This window comes from Pan troglodytes, chromosome 1 (genome assembly GCF_028858775.2).
Source record: "Pan troglodytes isolate AG18354 chromosome 1, NHGRI_mPanTro3-v2.0_pri, whole genome shotgun sequence".
Lineage (NCBI taxonomy): Eukaryota > Metazoa > Chordata > Mammalia > Primates > Hominidae > Pan > Pan troglodytes.
In genome coordinates, this window is record NC_072398.2 from 164,017,826 (window position 1) to 164,039,032 (window position 21,207).

General features: G+C 36.2%; 1 protein-coding gene across 30 annotated transcripts in view; it reads right to left on the reverse strand.

Annotated features, from left to right (window-relative positions):
- Positions 1-21,207, reverse strand: part of MIER1 (MIER1 transcriptional regulator) — a 62,676-nt gene that overhangs the window by 24,315 nt on the left and 17,154 nt on the right. For all 30 annotated transcript variants that reach the window (XR_010153593.1, XR_010153592.1, XM_063800781.1 and 27 more), the window contains 5 exons: positions 16,930-17,075; positions 5,042-5,203; positions 4,281-4,413; positions 3,522-3,586; positions 119-191 (listed from right to left, as the gene is read on the reverse strand). Coding sequence is in view for 28 of the 30 variants with exons in the window: in XM_016920358.4 (XP_016775847.1) it covers positions 119-191; positions 3,522-3,586; positions 4,281-4,413; positions 5,042-5,203; positions 16,930-17,075 (579 nt within the window). In the remaining 2 variants the exon portion in view is untranslated. The remainder of the gene's footprint in view (positions 1-118; positions 192-3,521; positions 3,587-4,280; positions 4,414-5,041; positions 5,204-16,929; positions 17,076-21,207) is intronic.

A 21,207-nucleotide genomic window follows, 5' to 3' on the forward strand; every position in this document is an offset into this window, starting at 1 on the left:
GGGGTTACAATGGGGTTACTTAGTAGGCTGTCATGTTCTTACCACATTTTACATATAAAGTAACAGTTCATTACACTGAAAGCATAAATTCAGCTACGTAACTTTACTAATAACCCACCTTTTTCATTTTCTTTGTATCTACAAATGCCAACTGGAATTTCTGCTTGAAACATGGAGCCCACCATAATCTCCTATTTTAAAAATAACATAAAACATTAGTAAGATCTAGTAACAGATTTTATATCCATTTTCTAGCCTTACCATCTTAGTAAACTGTTCCTGGTTTCTCTGTCATAAAATACAAAAACAACCAATTAACTACCTCAGAGGTACCTTTGTGAAGATGAATGACAAATAATGACTGGATGAAAATATTAGTAATAATATTGAGGTGAAATGCAACGTAAACAATAAATACAAACTTCATTTCAAAATACAGAGACAAAGAAGTGAATTCTGATAATTCCATTAGTAAGACAACTGCAAAACATGTAAAACACAAAGTCAAATTCAGATATTTTCAGAGTATCTACACTTAAGACAGTGGTCTTAAATATGATCCCTGTATGAGCAGCATCAGTGTCATCTATGAAATTTTTGTTTTTTTGAGACAGGGTCTTGCTCTGTCACCTAGGCTGGAGTGATCATGGCTCACTGCAGCCTCGACCTCCCAGGCTCAAGCAATTCTCTCACCTCAGTCTCTGAGTAGCTGGGACTACAGGCACATGCCACCACACACAGCTAATGGGAAACTGTTAGAAATGCAAATGCTCAGGTCCCACCCCAAACCTACTGAAACTCTGGGGACAGGACTCAGTCATTGGTATTTTAACAAGCTCTCTAGGTGATTCTGACATAGACTGAAGTCTGAAAAACAGAGCTTCAAAGTAGGAAAAATAACAAAAAGGGTTTGTATAAAGCTCAGTAGGGGCCAAATGAAAGAAACTCTAAACGAAATAGATAAGCAGGTTATGGCTTGACTTTCATTAAAACAATACAAAATGAAAAAGTAACCTCCTCCTACAAATATAATTAAATAGGAAATCCAGTAATCATATCTATATAGTCAAATCACAGATTAGGTGAAACTGGATGTTCTCAAAAGCAACTGGAAACTACCACTGGTGAAATTTCACAATGCAAGGAGACCAAGATTACATGAACCCTCTTTTGTGTGATGGCTAAATGTTAAGAACACATTTACTGACATTTTCAAAATTGGGCATGAAAGGTACAAAATCATGGTCTAGAAGTTTTGGTAACTCTTAGTATTTGGAAAGTCTCTCTCCTGCTATTGTTACCTCACTGATGTGAGGAGCTCATTTTATCCAGTACAACTTCAAAGACGTGCTTTATGTAATAAAGTTATTTCTATACCCATAAGAAAAACCAATCTTTCTCATGATCAGTTTTCTAAAAAGAATCAAACTTACAACAAATTTTCTCTACTCTTACAATGGAATTCTCTTTATGTCTTCTACTATAAAAAGAGTCCTTTATTGTCACATCTTGTGCCTCTTTTAACTTAACTCACCTAGGCCTACCAAAGAACATTGTCAAGTTACTAACCCTGGCTGGGGTGCTTCTAAACCATCAATGCCTGGATCCACTGCAGGACAATTAAATTAGAATCTATGAATGAAGGCCCTGGTAGTCAGTACGTCTAAGTTATCCAAATGATTCTAACATAAAAACAGGGTTGAGAACATCTGGATTAGTTTAAAGACAGGTACTTCCTTTTTCCTGTTCAGTTCTGAACATTTCTTTTCATCTGTTAATTTGTTCTGTAGTACAGGGAAGGGAAGGGAAATAGCTTTGAAGATCATTATGTGTTAACATATCATATATGCAATTTTCCTTTAATCTTTCAGCAAGCCCCATAAGGCTGACATTGTTATTCCCATACTATATGTAAGAAGATGAAGCTCAAAAATTTGATTTTCTCAGGAGCACACAATTACTAAGTTCTAGAGCTACAACTAAAATTCAGGTTTGACTTCAAAACTGTTTCCCCTACCTTAAGTTTCTATAAAAATTCAATTTCATCTTATAAGTCTTAAAAAAAAATGAATCTCTGAACCTTGACAATTATTTAAAACAACAAAATCATACTGAAAGAAAACAATCTGCATTTACTCTGGCCTGCTTTATTACATAATTTTTTTCTGAGAAAGGTGTGGTTAATTAATACCCTTTCTGAGTAAGGTGTGGGTAATTAATACCCTCCAGCAATGAAAGGTGTTCTACCTCAGAGCTTTTGTTCTTTCATTTAAAAAAAAAAACACTGAATGCTTAATCAAATACTCTACTGAACACTCCAGATTAAAAAACAACACATGTTGAAGATACATAAACTTGAATATGAAGTGGGACAGCAATTTATAAGGACTCCCAAGGTTTCTAGCTTTTTTCATCTTAATTTCTGCACACTGTAGGAATCAGATTAAAAACAGGATGAAAGAACCCTTGCCCAAATAGGCCACACAAATTAACTTTTGTGATTCTTGTTTTCTGTCGAGTCCCATCATTTGCTCAAATGAACACATACCGTACACACTGGGCTAACCTTGTCTCTCAACAAAAATAACATTATTTCTTTGTTTTAACCAGTTCTACATAAAAAATTTTTTTGAAGACATGGGGTCTCACTATGTTGCCCAGCCTGGTCTCAAACTCCTGGGCTGAAGTGATTCTCCCTACCTCAGCCTCCCAAGTAGCTGGGACAACAGGGGAAACATCACTGCAACCAGCTAATTCTACATAACGTTTTGATAGATTTTCCTAAGAGCTCAGTTCTGTTACAATAACTTACTGTATGATTAATTATATGCTATATAATTTTATAATTAAAAACTAATCTCAATATATTATCTTTAGATTCATTTCAGAAATTAATTGTATATAGTTACGAAGAAGCCAAATCTGTTTCTTCATATAATAAGCTTATCAGTTGTAAATGTCAACATTAAATTCAATCATTTGGAGAGTTTTTCTTTTATAAAGTAATACAGAATGAAAAACTTGCAATATGAACTACTAAACAAAATTTACTTAACAAATATCAAAGCCTCCACAAATGCTTTCCATAATATTGAAAAACATATACGTGATATTTTTTACAGGGCAACAAATGCCTAATTTGGCACTAGTTCAGGACTAAATCAGAAATGTGGATTTTTGTTTTATTTATTTTTTGTTTTGTTTTATAAAATGAGACAGGGTCCCGCAACGCTGCCCAGGCTGGTCTCGAACTCCTGGGCTCAAGCGATCCGCCTGCCTCAGCCTCCCAAGTGCTGGGATAACAGGTGTGAGCCACCACACCCCGCCAGAAATGTAGATTTCTAATCTAACCTAGATGTGTTAAGAAGGAATCTGAACATTTACCAAACATTTAAATGTCATAAAAGGGCTTACATCGATTTTATCAATATACATAGTTAGTAAAAAAAAAAAAAATTACACGAGGCTTTTTAAAAAAATATTAATTTATCTAAATTTTGGAAAAATATTGTTCTAACTACCTTTTTCCAGTCTTCTGATGGAATATAATCTTCATCTTCTTCAGATTCTTCTTCTACTTCACTATCTAGAATAAATAAGACACCAATACTATAAAATGACTGCTTATCCTGTCTACATCTACATATTATTTTTACATCTACCATCAAATATTTGGATATGCTCAAAGATATCTAATGAATTAAGCCAAGATATTTCTAACCAAATAATTAACACCCTATCACTTAAAAAAAAAAAACAAAAAAACCATAAACTTTCTACATAATTGTATTCTCATGAAATGATTTCCTATAAAAACTTAGGGGAAAAAACTGATTTAGAATAAAGATAATATTACCTTACTACATATTTCATGACAGTTTATTTTTCTTCAAGTGTTTTTCTTCCTTTTAAAGTAGAGAAATTTAGGTGTATTTATGAATATACCTAAAAAAGGCTAAGAGGCAAAGAAAGTAAAAAATGGAAACTAAGGGAAAGACTATGAGAAACAAAAAGATGACCATGAAACAAACATTTAAAAACAGGGCAAAGAAAAAACAAATACACCCAAAGTCAAGTAGTACATGACACAATTACCATAGTATATTCACTAACAACAGGGACCCTGCATTGCTAAACTAATAACTTACAACAAAATCCATTTACTGTTGAAAAGAATTTCAGACTAAATGAATTCAAAGACCAGTTTAAAAAAGAGGATTTTAGGTAATACCTAAAATAGTAAAAATTATATTCAAATATTATCAACCAGTAACACTTACTTGTATCAAAATATTTACATCGACGTGGGCGGATTATTTCCTGGGCATCTTGAGAAGCAACAGATTGTGATGGATCATCATTGGAAGACTGAGTTTCATCCTCCTGACCTGATGAATCCTTTATATTCTCCTCCTGTGGAATAATAAATTAAATTTCTCTAAGATGTAAGGAAAACAGCTGCAGATGAAAGACCACAGCATATAAATTTTGTTCTAATATATGCAGAAGACTAAAATGAATATACTAGATGTAATATCATCCTCTGGGTTGGTTCCTACAACAGGAAAAAGTACATTAGCAGAAAAACTGGTATCATTCAATCTGCAGTTTAGTTAATAGCACTGTACCAAGATGTTAACCTTAGCAGAAGCTGAGGTAAGAGTATACAGGAACGTTCTATACTAACTTTAAACCTTTTATAAATCTAAAATTATTTCAAAATAAAGTAAGAAAAATAAACACAAACTGCCAATTAGCCTTTATTATTTAAAAGCAATAGCATTTTTTAGAAAGTTGGTATAAATTAATTAGAATAAGCACTGGAAAAAAAGAAACCTGAAATGACAAGACCAAACTGTTACCTCAGGAGTAAATTACAGGGGATTTCCAATTTTTATATTATGTATTTCTGTAATATCTTAATTTTTAACACTTTTAAAATCAGGAAGAGAAAAGATTATAAAGACAAGTAATCAAAATATATTAAGCAATTTTAACTTCAATAAAGACTACAATCTTAAATATATGTATACAGACTTACTTTATTTTCCCCACTACAGCCACTGTTGTCATCATTATCAGCATCTTCATCATCTTCACCTTCTTCTTCCTCTTCTTCCTCTTCCTCATCTTCTTCAGGTAGTCGAACAGTACTACCATAACCATAAAGGCTGAGAAGTTCATGAATTGGCATGTCACCTTCCTAAATAAATCAAAATAAAAGTTAATCTCTGAATCAGTGATATTTCTGATTCCCAGGCTATAATCCACAAATCTGTGGAGTATTCATTCTATACTGAAGAATAAAAGCTGTATTACAAATTCTCGGATCATAAAAAGTAAAACTGAAAATATTTCTGAAACCCAGGAATATCCCAATCTTCTAAGTATTTCTATAAAATGAACCAATTATAATTGCTGACAACAAGATCTTTAAGTATAATTAAAAAGTGGCCTTGGTCTAACATGGACTATTCTTTTTGCAATCAATTCAGTATATGCACAATGACAGTTAACGCTATGCATGGATGCCCACTCTTAATAAGAGTACCATACTTAACTTGAGGGTGGAGAAATAGAACAATGAGAAATAGACTATAAGTTAACAAACCCAGAAAGGCAGATGAAATTCAGAGCTCAGCCCGAACACACGAAAAAAAAAAAAAAAAACACACAAACAAACCAGTAGTAATATACAGAAACGATAATGGACTACATTAACCATATATTCTTCTCTATGGTTATCTCCATTTACATATAAAATCATCTCATGAAATCCTTACCATCTATCATACAGACTTGTTATATTATTTCCATTTCATAGATGCGAAAACAGAAGCTGACAGGTTAAGCATTTTTTCACAAATCACACAAGTTACAAGTAGTAGAGCCAGATTTAAACAGTCTAACTCCAAAAGCCCATATTCATATCAATACACCATGGTGCCTTGGCCAGGGACTTCCCTCAATCCCCACAAAAATCAGACCCTCCGTGGATGAAAAAGAAATGTCCATACACAATGAAATGAAATCAGCTTTCTATACAAACTACTCACTCTAACCAGTAAACAAGAAATGCACAGCATCAGGGAAACATAACAGAATTCTGATTATAAAAAGAAAATTTAATCCAAATCATGTGAACATATTATACACTCATGCACACCCACATACAATGCACATGGTCTGAAGCAAAACAGTCAGAAAACAATCAGTTTAGAAGCTAGAAAAAAAGGGTAATCATGAAATAAGACATGGTTTATGTTTCTCCAGCAGTCATGGAAAGAAGTAAGTCTAGCTCGTGTGTTAAACACATTGCTACAATGGATATGGGTAAATCAGACTGGATTAGATGATACAATTAACCTGCATCACTCAAAATCCATGTGTGAGAAGAAATTAATGATTATCATTTGAAAAGATTTTCTTTTGAAGAACTAGGAAGAAACTGTCATCCAAAACTTCTATTTCCCATTACAAATGGATATTCTGGTTATGAATGAGTTTGTGAATCTATTTCTGAAAGATAAATCAATTCCAAGACCCCTAATGATTTGCAGAAGCTACAACCTGAAAACCGGTAACTTTATCAAGGCAAGGTATTGCCACTCTAGCTAAATAACCAGCTGGCAAACAAATGACAGCTCTTACACTGTGTTTCTCAAAGTACAACACCAACAGTGCTTTAAGTGTTCAAGTATCTGGTCCATGTACCAAGAATCTGGTACAGGACATTGGTATTTGGGAATCTGGGGAGTCAATACTCAGGAACTAAAACAAAACTTCAAAATAAGAGATAGAAGTGTAGTAAGAGAAATATAATGAAAAGGCTAGATTTATTTTTTGAGACAGGATCTTGCTCTGTCACCCAGGCTGGAGTGCAGTGGCATGATCACGGCTCACTGCAGCCTCAACCTTCAAATGATCCTCCCACCTCAGCCTCCCAAGTATCTGGGACTATACATGTGCACCACCATGCCTGGCTAATTTTTGTATTTTTCATAGAGAAGGGTTTCACCATGTTGCCCAGGCTGGTCTCAAACACCTGGATGCAAGCGATCTGCCCACCTTGGCTTCCCAAAATGTAGGACTGGAAACATGAGCCACCGTGCCCAGCCTAAAGCTAGTTTTATATACAAGAATAACAAATAGCTGTCATAAAGTATCTTCTATGTGTCAGGCATTTATGATAGATGTTTTGATTTCACTGTCTTTTTCTCTTGCAACAATGAAAGCAGTGTCAACACACACAATTTCATTAGATCTTTAGAAGTACCAAATGGAGTGCTTGCTACCTTTATTTGCAAATAAGGAAACCAGGCAGAGAAACGTCAGGCACTGATACTTTATTATAATACCCACACCTCCTAATCTCAGGTCATGTAACATTTCTTAAGCTCATATCCTGCACCCCAAAATCAGAAGCAAGTTTAGCAACTGATCACTATTGTGAATAAAAGCCACTGAAGTCACTAGTATGAATAAGGACCCCAAAAGGAAAAAAACATAAGCGTAACAGTTTGCAACTGAAATTTACATAGGCCTTAAGAGTTCATGAAAAGCTTGTTTCATTATTTATTTGATCCTCAAAACTATCCTGTTAACCACTACCTTTAATTTTTATAACTGTGTTATAACTAATCCTTTGAAACCACACAGCTAATTACACAGCCATGCTCTATTTTGAACTCATCTTCTGACAAGATCATGGTACTTCGTTCACTCCAAAAAAAGAGGTGTATTATCAACCAAATAAATGCCCTCAGGCTCTCTACCATTGGTCTGTCTTATTAAGGGTATCAGAATTACCTTGAGGGCTTACTAAAACGGGCTGCTGAGACTCACCCAAGTTTCTGACCTAGTAAGTCTCCAGTGAGGCCCGAGTACCTGCAATTAAAAAAAAAAAACAACAAAAAACTCAGGTGATGCTAATGCTGCTGGTATGAGACTACCTTGAAAACCACTGATCTCACAGGTCTGGGATAAGATACCTGCAAATCACCCTTTCCAATGGGAGGTAATAAAGCTTGAACATTAACTTTAATAAAGCTTATCGTATGACATATGATATCCAGCTCAAATATTTGTCAAAAGGATAGGTGACATACTAACTACATGGAAAAAGAATTTTTCTTTTTTAACCATTATCAAGAATGTAGAATGTCTGACAATCATAGATTAAGGTTTTTCCCTCCTGGATATACAGATGAGAAGTGTGACTCACTTTGTAAAAATTCATTTCTCAGGCCAAGCGCAGTGGCTCACGCCTGTAATCCCAGCACTTTGGGAGGCTGAGGCTGGCAGAACACTTGAGGTCAGGAGTTCGAGACCAGCCTGGCCAACAAGGCAAAACCCCATCTCCACTAAAATTACAAAACAATTAGCCAGGCATGGTGGTGCACACCTGTAGTCCCAGCTACTCAGGAGGCTGAGGCAGGAGAATTGCTTGAACGCAGGAAGCAGAGGTTGCAGTGAGCTGAGATCATGCCACTGCACTCCAGCCTGGGTGACAGAGTTGAGACTCTGTCTCAAGAAAAAAAAAAAAAAAGGAAAAAGAAAAAAATTCATTTCTCAAAGAAAAATTCTCCAACACCTCCAATATTGACTAAGCAGAGAACAGAGAGAGTCAAAAGTAGCCTGATCACACTGCATTTGGAGGGGAAATGCTTGAATTACAATTGTAATAGAACTGGCACAGATGGAGGAAAGTCATTCAAGTCAGAGCAAATGACAAATGTACGGTACAGAAACAAAAATGAATAAGCCAGTCACCCTGATTAGAGCAGACATACCATTTACAGTAACTAAAAAAAAAGTATCATTTCAGAAGGCCATATATTACTGAAAGATCAGTTATAGATTAATGAAAGTCAGGATTACTATTTTTACCTACTTTCTCTAGTTTTACGTAATTTTTAAAGGCTTCTGTTATACTCCTGACTCAATTTGAGCGTATTGAATAGTTACTGACACTCTGGAAGTATTTAGGGGAAATTACACACACAACAAAACACTCAACGTGAACTTAGGCAGGGGAAGATTTAGTTTGCTTGCCAAGTGGGAATCCACTGCTATCATTCACTACACATTCACCTGTATTATGATCAGAACCTAAATTAAATTAGTGGTTGTGGAAAAGAAAAAATTGAAGAGATGCAACAGGATTCAACCAGGGATTAGGAGAGATGGAGGTCCTGGTGATGCTGAATCCCTGGTTCCATATATTCCTTGTACCCAACTACACTTTCATATACCTTCTAATAGTTTATTTTTACACGTTATTTTTAGATGGGCTTTATCACATGGAAAAAAAATACCCTTACTTATTCAATCAAGAAAATGCTTACTTATGCTGGGTGCAGTGGCTCACACCTGTAATCCCAGTACTTTGGGAGACTGAGGGGGACAGATCACTTGAGGTCAGGAGTTCAAGACCGGCCTGGCCAACATGGTGGAACCCCAACTCTACTAAAAATACAAAAGTTAGCCAGGCATGGTGGTGCGGGCATGTAATCCCAGCTACTCAGGAGGCTGAGGCAGGAGAACTGCTTGAACCCAGGGGGCAGAGGCTGCAGTGAGCTGAGATTGTGTCACTGCACTCCAGCCTGGGCAACAGAGTGAGACCCTGTCTCAAGAATATTTAAAAAAAAAAAAAAAAGGAAAAGAAAATGCTTACTTACTAGTATTAAACTTGTAACTCAAGCTGTCACCCAATATCAAGTGAGTAATATCAGCTTAGTAAGCAACAAAGAAAAAATCACCACCACCAAAAATACAAGTTGAAGCACGACGGTATAAAAAGTCTCTTATTTAATCTAAGGTAAAAGTGAAAATCTTGCAGCAAACTCTGGGCTACAACTATAACAAAAATCAGAATCAATTTTGCTGAGGAATCCTGTTTCAAATTGCAATAGCATGTATTTGTGTTCCTGCTTTGTGCTAACTGAAGATTTAGCAAGCATAAACAAGCATCATGTAAGGATTATTTATTATTTCCCCTCCAAGCCTCTCCTACTCTCTACTTCTGTACTTGTCTTCTCACATGAAATGTTCTTTCTTCCATTCCAAGCACTTATTTTTCTTGAAAGTTCACCTCCTTGACCATAGTAGCTGACATAATTGGAATAACTGTATTCCCTGGCCGTAGATTTGGAGTGGACACATGACCCAAGCTTGTCCATACTTTGTTTCTGGAGTTTTATCAACAGCAACTTAAGAAGGAAGCATAGACTATCTCAAGTAGTAAATGTGGGAGACCTACAAACTGACAGCATCATATGAAGAAAGTTGGTCTGAAAAGACAAGTCAGGTGGGACACGGCTCACGCCTGTAATCTTAGCACTTTGGGAGGCCAAGGTAGGCAGATCACTTGAGCTCAGGAGTTCGAGACCAGCCTGGGCAACATGGCGAAACACCGTCCGTGTAAAAAATACAAAAAGAATTAGCTGGGTGTGGCAGCGCATGCCCGTAGTCCCAGCTACTAGGGGGGCTGAGGCAGAAGGATGGCTTCATCCAGGGAGGCTGAGGCTGCAGTGAGCCAAGATCGCACTGCTGCACTCCAGCCTGAGTGACAAAGTGAGACCCTGTCTCAAAAACAAAAAGAGGTAAACCATGTAGAAAAGCAGAAATAGAGAAAATAAATTCTGGTGGCACTTGAGTCCCTGGGAGCAGATATATCCCTTCTTTAATGAAATTCCATGAGACTTACATGAAATTCTTCATTTTGTCTAACCTAGTTTGAGGTTAGACTGTCTGTAATCTAGTTACAGACAGATTTCTGTCTCTGCACTCCCAAATTCTGATGTTATAAACAGTAATGATACCGTGTAACGCAAATATTCCGTTATTTCCCTCTGAAAAAAGATTTAAGGATGAATAAAACTTGGCCAAAAGTAGTATACTATTATACCAGGGCCTGTCAGTCACCTGTTCCAGAGAATTTCTAATTAGTTTATATTACCAAAGTCTGCATTCTACCAGTTACTCAAGGGCTTACTTCAACTTAAATTGAAACATCACAATAAAGTGGCACAGTGTCTTATTCCCATTCACGTAAGTGTTAAGAGTATAAAAAGGCGAGAACAGAGTGAAAGAAAAAATTATGTGGCAAGTTGTACATTTTCAGTTATAGGTCAGAGACTTTTTTGAGAATCTTATGAATGACATTAACTACTAAGATTTATTTTGTGTTTATTATGTGCCAAATATTATGTTAAGCGCTTTAGATATATTATTCTTGTAATAACATCTGAAGTTTAACAATGTTAAGTAACCTATCCTAAGTCCCACACTGAAATAAGTAGTAGAGCTGGATTACGAACCCAGGCAGTCTAACTCACTGCTTTACACTGCCCTTCTGTACATATGCATATATACTGCCTTCTTCAAAATCTAACGTCAGGTTAAGTATACAGCATCCTGTTACAATGTGAAATAAGAGGGCTGATAAACTGTGAGAAATAAGGAAAGTGGGCATAGTACATGAGGAATAAAAATACAGGAATGTAGCCAGGCACGGTGGCATGCACTTGCAGTCCTAGCTACTCAAGAGGCTGAGGCGAGAGAAAGGCATGAACGCAGGAAGTTAAGGATGCTTGAGCTATGACTGCACCACTGCACTCCAGCCAGAGTGACAGAACGAGACCTTGTCTCTAAAAAATTAACTTAAAAAAAAAAACAGGAATACACACTATATTTGCAGACTGTATTTTAAGAAATGAGTTGTCTTACACTGTAACAAAAGGAAGGGCAATCATGTCTGCATAAGCTAAAGGCAGGCTGGCTGAAGGTGGGAGAAATGGACTTTTTAAAAACATAAACCGACCAGACTCGGTGGCTCACGCCTATCATCCCAGCACTTTGGGAGGCCGAAGTGGGAGGATTGCTTGCACACAGGAGTTCAAGACCAGCCTGGGCAACAGAGCAAGACCCCATCTCTACAAAAAATAAAAAATTAGCCGGGCATAGTGGTGCACGCCTACAGTCCCAGCTACGTGGGAGGTGAGGCAGGTGGATCACATGAGCCTGGGAAGGTGACAGAGTAAGACCCTGTATCAAAAAGGATAAACACTATATACTATATCTCAAGTTAAGTCTGCCCTAATTTCAAGACAATAGGGTAAAGTTATCAAACACTAACATATTATAGGTTGGAGTGGCATTCAACTCCTAGCTGCAGAAGAGGTGCTAGTTCCTAGCTCCTTCTCCCTCACATCAGGAGGTTAGTCATTAAGAAATGGCAGATGCTGACCTTCAAGTCAGGGCCATTTGGTGGATGTAGATAGTACTCTTACACCTGTTGTACCAAAACTGACTTACCAATAAAATGCTAATGAAGATAGGAAGAAGGAAAGAGGCAGATTTCCGGCCAGAAAGGCCTAAGGGACCACATCCAGACTGAACTAGAGAGATGGTTCCTAAGGTAACCAATCTCTTGGGGCTGGGGCTTGACTAGAAGATAAAACTATATAGGAATGAAGGCACTGAACTCTTCTTTATAATCCTCACACTGAGATTTCTTTTCTGTCTATATAATTAATGTTGTGTGTATACGTCAAAATACTGCAATCTCTCACATTTTAATCACACATTTTAATTATTCTCTAGCTCTGGATGGAACACATCTAGCACTTTAAAAGTATGTATCAAATACTGATACTGTTATAGTGTGATTTTTATAAAATATATCTGAATACATAAATATATTGCAATCTTGATCTTTCTTTTCCCAAATGGACTGCCACAATTGTGCCCATTTAGAGTCTCTGAGTTTAAAGAGTTCATTTGGAAAACAGAGTTAAACTCGAGTGTTTCTATTTGTAGCAAACAAAAGTGTATCTATGGCCAGGTGCAATAGCTCACGCCTGTAACCCCAGCACTTTGGGAGGCTGAGATGGGCAGATCACTTGAGGCCAGGAGTTCGAGACCAGCCTGGGCAACATGGTGAAACCTCATCTCTATTAAAAATACAAAAATTAGCTGGGCTTGGTGGCACATGCCTATAATCCTAGCTACTCAAGAGGCTGAGGCAGGCGAATTGCTTGAACCCAGGAGGTGGAGGTTGCAGTGGGCCGAGATCGTGCCACTGCACTCCAGCCTGGGCAACAGAGTGAGACTCTGTCTCAAAAAAACAAAACAAAAGTCTATTTATTTACTATGAGAATGATTCTGACATTCCCTCTAAGATCACTAATCACTACAATAAATAACCTATACACCCAATTTTATTAAAACACTTATCTTTTATATTGTCATAATCCATGCATACAAATGTAACAATACACATCAAAACTTCTTTCGAGTTAGTTTTCACTGAAAAATTCTAGAATTCAAATTGAATGAACTTAAAACCACATGCTATACAGTTATTGATATTTCCTGAATGAATGTCAGAGTTCTGCCACAATACATCAAAAATTCATTTCATGCAACCAAGGTGTAAGGTGAAAAACACTTTATCAATCCCTGACATAACTAATGTTTTGCTTCTATAAAAGCAAATCAATAATCAACACAACAAAATCTTATTCACTTTTTCAATAAACACAACAAGGATTTTGTTTGGTTCAAACCTAAAGAGTTAATAACTCTAGGAAATCCAACAAATTGGCCCCGAAATATTGCTTAGCTTCAGGTTACAGATGAAAAGCATTCTATGCTACTTAAAGCTTTAATTGTTTCTGGGAGAAGTCAGAGAAGAATCTGAGAAGGTATAAGGCTGTCTAGTTGAAAGGATGATAAAGGATTGGTTCAACTGTCTTTTTTTTCCCTATCTCTATAAATAATTCTATTTTAACTTCTATTTCCTAAGGCAGGGTCACTTGAAAGCAAGTTTTAAGGCACTATATGGGGCTGGGGAAAGGAATAGGAGAGAAAAACAGGAAAAGGCAATGATATAACCAAAATTTTAGCACAGCCCATTAGTAATTTTCTACTAATTAAATGTAATAAATATCTCATTTTCTGAAATAGAAAAAAAATCACTCTAACTCATAACCCATTATGAAAACTGTACTTATTTCCTCTTGCTAATTAGTATTTTAGCTAATATAGAATATAAGACAGAAAATACAAGATTTTATTACTGTACCTTTTATCCCACAGATGGCTATTCAGAAGCAAAAAATATAAAGTGATAGATCTTCTCTGAATATAGGCAAACTGAAAATAATTGTCTTCTCACTTCACAAATACATGAAGTGACTATGATTGTTAAATCAACTGTTTCCCTTATAACTGTTTTTGAATCGCTTCCCAGCCTCCTACTTTTAAACAATAGTTCTGACTTCAAGTTCTTCAAGTGCCCTGTTTTCAGACACACAGTCTCTGAAAAATAAAACAGGGTAAATAGTAGTAACATTTTTATTCTGTCACCCAGGCTGGAGAGCAGCAGTGCTATCATAGCTCACTGCAGCCTCGGATTCCTGGGCCCCAGAAATCCTCCCACCTGAGCCTCATGAAGTGTTGGGCCTACAGGTGCATGCCACCATGCCTAATTAACCTTTTTTAAAATTTTTTTGCAGAGATGGGGGTCTCACTATGTTGCCCAGGCTGGTCTTGACCTCCAGGCCTCAAGTAATCCTCCTGCCTTGGCCTTCTGAAGTACTGAGATTACAGGTATAAACCACTATGCCCAGCCCTTCATATGCTTTTTAACCCATTCTTGAAAGACTTTTGTGACAGCCAATATACACCTTTGACACATTAAATTATTCAGACATTGTGGATTAAGTCAGCTGTAATCACTAAATGATCTAATCCCAAAGCCAGCTCTAATCCCACAATGGGAACACCTGACAAGATTTCAATAAACAGTAATAGAACTCCTTTTTGAGCTCTTTAAATGTATACTTTAAAAAGTTACAAACTAAAATTATGAGACATAGGTCTTTATTACCATAAAAGTATAAGCATTCATTTTTCATGACATTATGTATTCCAAATCCTTAAAGACTGGCACTATGTCTTATTTCTTATGTTCTTTTTATCATGGAGTACAGGAAATCATATGCATGATAAATTTTATTAGAACATACCAGACTGATATATCCATTCATTCATACAATACTTTTGAGTGAGCACTCTTGCAAGGTACCATGAAATACACTGGTGAATAACAGTCATTTTATTTCATCTTCTCAAAACCAGTGGAGGTACAGACAATAAATTAAACAAACAATTACAAATTGTGTCCTAACACTAAAGAAAGCATTGAATAGGGGACAGTGGTTAAAAAATAAATAAAAATAAAACAAAAAACTAATTAAAACCTAATTAGGGGACAGGAAAGGCTACTATTCTGAGGAGGCAACACCGAACCCAGAGGATAAGGAGCCGGCCTTGGGATGCATATACCAGAGAGTGAGAATGAGCTGAAAACCCTTGAAGCAGAAGAAACTAGCCTATTTAACAACAAAAGCAGCTAGCGTGGCTATAACAGAGGTAGTGTGATACACGGGTAAGAGGCCATTATCATGCAGGTGGCCTTGCTGGCCTGGTTGAGGAGTTTGGGTTTTCTTTGGATATAACAGGAAGCTGGGAGGTTGATATTAATTGATTTACATTTTGAAAAGAAGATCACAGCTGCTGGCTGGAAATGTATCAGGAGAAAGATGGTAAAAGAGGAAATGGGGAAACCAGTCAAGAAGCTACTGCAATAGCCTAGGCTAGAAAGAATGGTAATCTAGGCAGCAATGGATCAAGAGTCGGCTAAGGGATATTCTTGTGGATACAAATGATAGGTTTATTTAGAAATAAGATATTGAAAGAGAAGGAAAATGACTCACTGGTTTCTGACTTAGGCAACAGGGTAAATAGTAGTACCACTTTTTACTGATAGGACAGGGAAAGAACAAGCAGAGAAAAAAACAACAGTCAATAGTTCTGTTTTGGACATTTATAATTTGGAGATGTCCATTTAGTTAAGCAAGCAGAAATGTCAAGGTGGACAAACAAAACTGGAGACAGGAAATAGGTTAATGCTAGAAATATAAACTAAAGAATACTAAGGATATAGACACCAAGGGAATAAATTAAATCACACAGCTTAGTGATTTTCAAATTTGGTGTACATATAATGCCAACTTACTTAATGAAGATGTGGATCTGAACCCCACCTCCAGAGATTCTGATTCAGTGTGCCGGGGGAGAGGTCCAAAAATCTGCTTTTTAAAATAAGTACATGGTTGATTCTGATGCAACTGACCCTCATACTACATTTTGAGGAGCACTGATCCAGACAGAGACAGGAGAGAAAAAAAGAAGGTCCAAACTGAGAATTACAAACTGCCAACATGTAAACCTTGAGTAAGGGAAGAAGAGTCTGCAAAAGATACTGAATAGAAACAAAAAGATAAAGAAAACCAGACAGTGGTGTACTCCAGAATTCAAGTAAAAGAAGGGAGTGTTAAACTATATTGAATACTGCTGAGAAAAAGTAAGGTAGTGAGAGAAAAGTGAATATAACAATGGATGTAACAAGGAAAGTTCACTGGTCACCTTGATAGGAAGAGGTGGAGATAATCTAGAGCACTTTATGTAGTGAATGGAAAATGATACTTCAAGAATTTTTGGCTCTGAAGGAGAATAAGTAAAAGATATGGTAACTGGGGAAGGACAAAGGATATATAAGAGGCCGTGTAGAATCCTTTTATAGTCCATTTTTGACCAGACCTTTTATAGCAGAATCATTTAACAGTCTATGTTTTACCAAAGTAACTACGTGAATTCTGTTATTTCACATAATAAAGTTATTGTTTTTAAAAGCCTTTCATTTCAAACTTTAAATATCCCACCTATGATCACACAAAATTTTTCAGTCATTAATATATAACACAATTTCTCTCCTAATCAGAGAATCAAAATTTCAGATCTTCCCTTTCCACAAAAAAGTCATAACCAATTCATACCCTAGCTCTACATGTTATTTACCCTTGCAAGATCTTCTATTTCAGAGCTGAAGTTTGTTTCTCCTTCCATCATTTCTTCCTCTTCTAATGTTCGTTCATCATCAAAATCATGAACCAGCATGTCAGCTGATGGATCAAATTCATGGTCATCTGATGTTGCTGAACCTCCTGGTAAGGAATATTTCAAAAAGTTTGGTAAACCAAATTAAGTGGATCTTATTAATATTAATGTATATATTTTTATTTGATGCTGGATGTAAGTCAAAAGTACCAAGAAAAAGCTACGCACAGCAACTATTATGTATTGCTTTTTAATAGTTACAACAGCAAAATGGGAGGAAAATGTTTATAGCTTTAAAAGTGTTTATAATGTTATAAATATGAAAAAATTGTAAATAATAAATGGTCATATCAAATAAGAACAGGCTTTTCGTGTGGAAAAAAGTCTCAATTCTTTTTTTTCTTCTTCTTCTTTGAGACAGGGTCTCGCTCCGTCCCAGGCTGGGGTGCAGCTCACTGCAGCCTCGACCTCCTAGGGTCAAGCGATCCTTCTACCTCAGCCTCCAAAGTAGCTGGGACTATGACCACAACACACAGCTAATTTTTAAATATTTTTTTGGTAAAGGCAGGGTCTTGCTATGTTGCCCTGGCTGGTCTTGAACTCCCAGGCTCAAGCAATCATCCTGCCTTGGCGTCCCAAAGTCCTGGGATTACAGGTGTACCTGGCCCTAAAAATCACAATTCTTAACCATTTGATTAATGTTTGATAGAACCAATGAGTATGAACTCCTCTGGCCCATGAGGAGACTGTGAGTCAGCCCTCCATGTCCATGGCTTCTGTGTCTGTGGATTCAACCAACAGCAGATTGAAAACATTCAGAGAAAAAACAAAAACAAAAAAACCTCTGTCTTCAACACGTACAGGCGTTTTTCCTTGTCATTATTCCCCAAACAACACAGTATAACTATTTACATAGCATTTACCTATATTAGGTATTATATATATATATATATATATATATATATATATACACACACCAGATTATTTAAAGCATATAAGAGAAATGTGCATAGGTTACACGCAAATACTATGCCATTTTGTGTCAGGGATTTGAGCATCCACAATTTTGGTATCCGAGGGAGGTTTACAGATATCGAAGGATGACTGTATAGTCATGTGAAATATACAGTCATCTGAATACACAGTCTAGTGAAGACACAGCTGCACTCAAATATTATTATTCTATAAGTACTTCCTTGAAAATACATTCTAGTGGCTGGATGTAGTTGCTCATGCTTTAATACCAGCACTTCACGAGGCCAAGAAGGGAGGATCACCTGAGCCTAGGAGTTTGAGACCAGCCTGGGCAACATAATGAGACCCCGTCTCTAACAAAAAATTTAAAAATTAGCTGGGTGTGGTGCTGTGTGCCTGTCATCCCAGCTACTCAGGAGGCTAAGGCAGGAGAAGTGCCTGAGCCAGGGAGGTCAAGGCCACAGTGAGTCATGATCACACTACTGCATTCCAGCCTGGGAGACAGAGCGAGGCCCTGACTTTAAAAAATTAAAAAAAAAATTTAAAAAAAATCTAATATTTGAGTAGCTGTCCTTAACTTAGTGGATTTTGATCAGAAATAACGCAAAAGACCTGAGTAGAAGAGCAAAATTTATTAAAACTGCATAAAGAACTCCTATCAAAGGCATTAAAAATAATCTAGTCTAATAAACATGTCTAACTGACATGTGGTTGGGGAATATTGCTGGACCCTATAGGGTCAAGCTTTGTAATAGTAGAATGCAAAGGCTGGGCATACATAGTCTGTAAAATATTGTCTGTAAAATATTGTACTACATTGGCAGTAGTAAAACTTGGGGATATTTTACAGACTATGTAAAATATCCCCAAGTTTTACTACTGCCAATGTGGACCTAGATTTGCAAAAGCATTGTTTACTAATAAACAAATGAGTTACTGAACATTGAAAAAATTAACAATTTTTAAAGTTTTAACTGTTGATGGTTAGACATTAATAGATGTACCTATTCTTTCATTTCACTCCAGAAAGATAAACAGTAAGTAAAGCAAAGAGATAGAGCTGACTTCTTGAAAATCCGACTATTATGAATAAGGGAATGCCCAAAGCTTAGGGTTCTTCAGTTACTCACAATAATTTTCAAAAGAATCATTTTTTTGAGTGCTTACCATATGCCAGATACTATGTTCAAGCATGTCATATACATTATCTCAATTAATCTTCAAATAATCCTACGAAGTAGGTATTATCATCCCATTTAAAGAGGAAAAAAAAAAAAAAACTCAAGGCTTAGAGATTTTAAGTAGCAAGTCTAAACTTACAAAGCCAGTAGATGGCAAAGACGGAATTTGAATCCTGGGTATACTAATCCTAACACCTATGCTTTTATTGGACTCCAAGCCTCCTGTAAATTATTTTAGTATACTGCCTCAAAGAATACTTAAGGAGAGTCTATGTACTAAGACGAGTGAATGCAAGCCAGGTCACATGGCAAAGCACTTAACATCATTGTGCCCTTTCAGAAGCACCAGAAAATATTGGTATTAGGCCAGGCGCAGTGGCTCATGTCTGTAATCCCAGCACTTTAGGAGGCCAAGGCAGGAGAACTGCTTGAGCTCAGGGGTTCAAGACAAGCCTGGGCAACATAGTGAGACCTCATCTCAAAAAAGAAAGGAAGAAACAAGGAAAGGAGGAAAGGAAACGAAAGGAAACGAAACTAAACGAAAGGAAAGGAAAGGATAGTAAGGAAAGGAAAGGAACTGATATTAAATAGAAAATAACTAAAAACATAATTATATGCCAAATCAGATACCTTATACCAGATTATAGTAAAAATGAGTTATTAACACTTATCAAAGTTTTAGAATAATTTAAATAAAAACATTTAGAAAAGCATATTATCTTAATTTTCTTCCAGAAATTAAGAAAAGCTTAGTACAATTTTAGCAGTGCATCTTAGTACTGCTTGAGGCAATGGACACAAGGGTTCCATAGGAGCACAATTTGAGAAACATTAATATAGGTGTAGTTTTCTGTCCCAATCCTTTTCTCTTCTGAGTTTTCAAGAGAAAACTCTCCTCAAACTTTTTAGTTCACCCAGGAATCTTCTGGGATACTGAGTAGTCAGTCAGTAATCATGTATCCCTACAAATAATGCTATACTTTTCTCCCTTGTAGGCAGAAAGACCCTAAAAAATCCCCACACCATCCCTTTGTATACTATTATCCAATCAGAATATAATTGTAATTAGACACAGGTATTATCAAAAATAATTATGCTTAATTCTTTGTTATACTTGTTATACTCTATTGACTTTTAAAAAAATTCAAGTTCATAGGTATATAGCATCAAAGCATGTGTTATAACTCACCTTAAGTCCATTTTTTGTTATTATTTGCAAAGCCAATTATATATGAAGACTTGCCATTTCACTCCCTTATTACATCAAACAACAAAGTGTAGGTGAACTACTTCCTGTCTCACTCCAATTTCTTTCCCTACATGCACACTACGCTTTTTTCTATAAACTTTCAATTTTCAGTTTTTCTCTTTCCTTAATCTGACCTGTTCTATCTGGCTTCTTTTTGCCTTGTTCCTTAGAACAAACTAACCATCTTATTCTTGTCAATAGCTAGACTCACCATTAGGCTGTCTCCTAGGAAAAAAAAAAATCCCAATAATAAATCATTAGAGGTAATGGCTCTGGTGCTTTGTATAAATTAAGTATTTTGCATCAGAGTTAGGCAAATGTGACTGCTTTGTCATGAAATCCTATCCTACTGCAGAAAAGGTACCTTACATCTTTTCAAAGGTAAATTCAGTTTGTATCATGTCTACTCATTTAATCACTTTTTAAATTATCTTCACCTCCATTAATTCCCACCTCTAATGGCTACTAGTCTTACAGGTAAAAAGCCTTACATTGTGCCTCTACTTTGTCTTACACTGGTGGAGACTACAGACAAAGCAATTAATGTGGTCATGTGACTATTATTACTAGCATTGATTGCAAAGTACAGATGCTACAAAGGATATAGCCTTTTCATCAGGGGACTGAAAAATTTTTTACATGAGTATTTCTAATTTTCTTTACCAACTTTTATAACTGGCTGTCATTAACATTATTTATAAGAACAATAAACACTGCCCTGGGCAGAAGCCTCAAATGACAAATACTGTCTAACTCAAAACATCTATTTCAGTCTGAAAACAAGCTGAAGAAATATAAACATTCAATCTGTTAAGTATTCAACAAGTAGCAAAG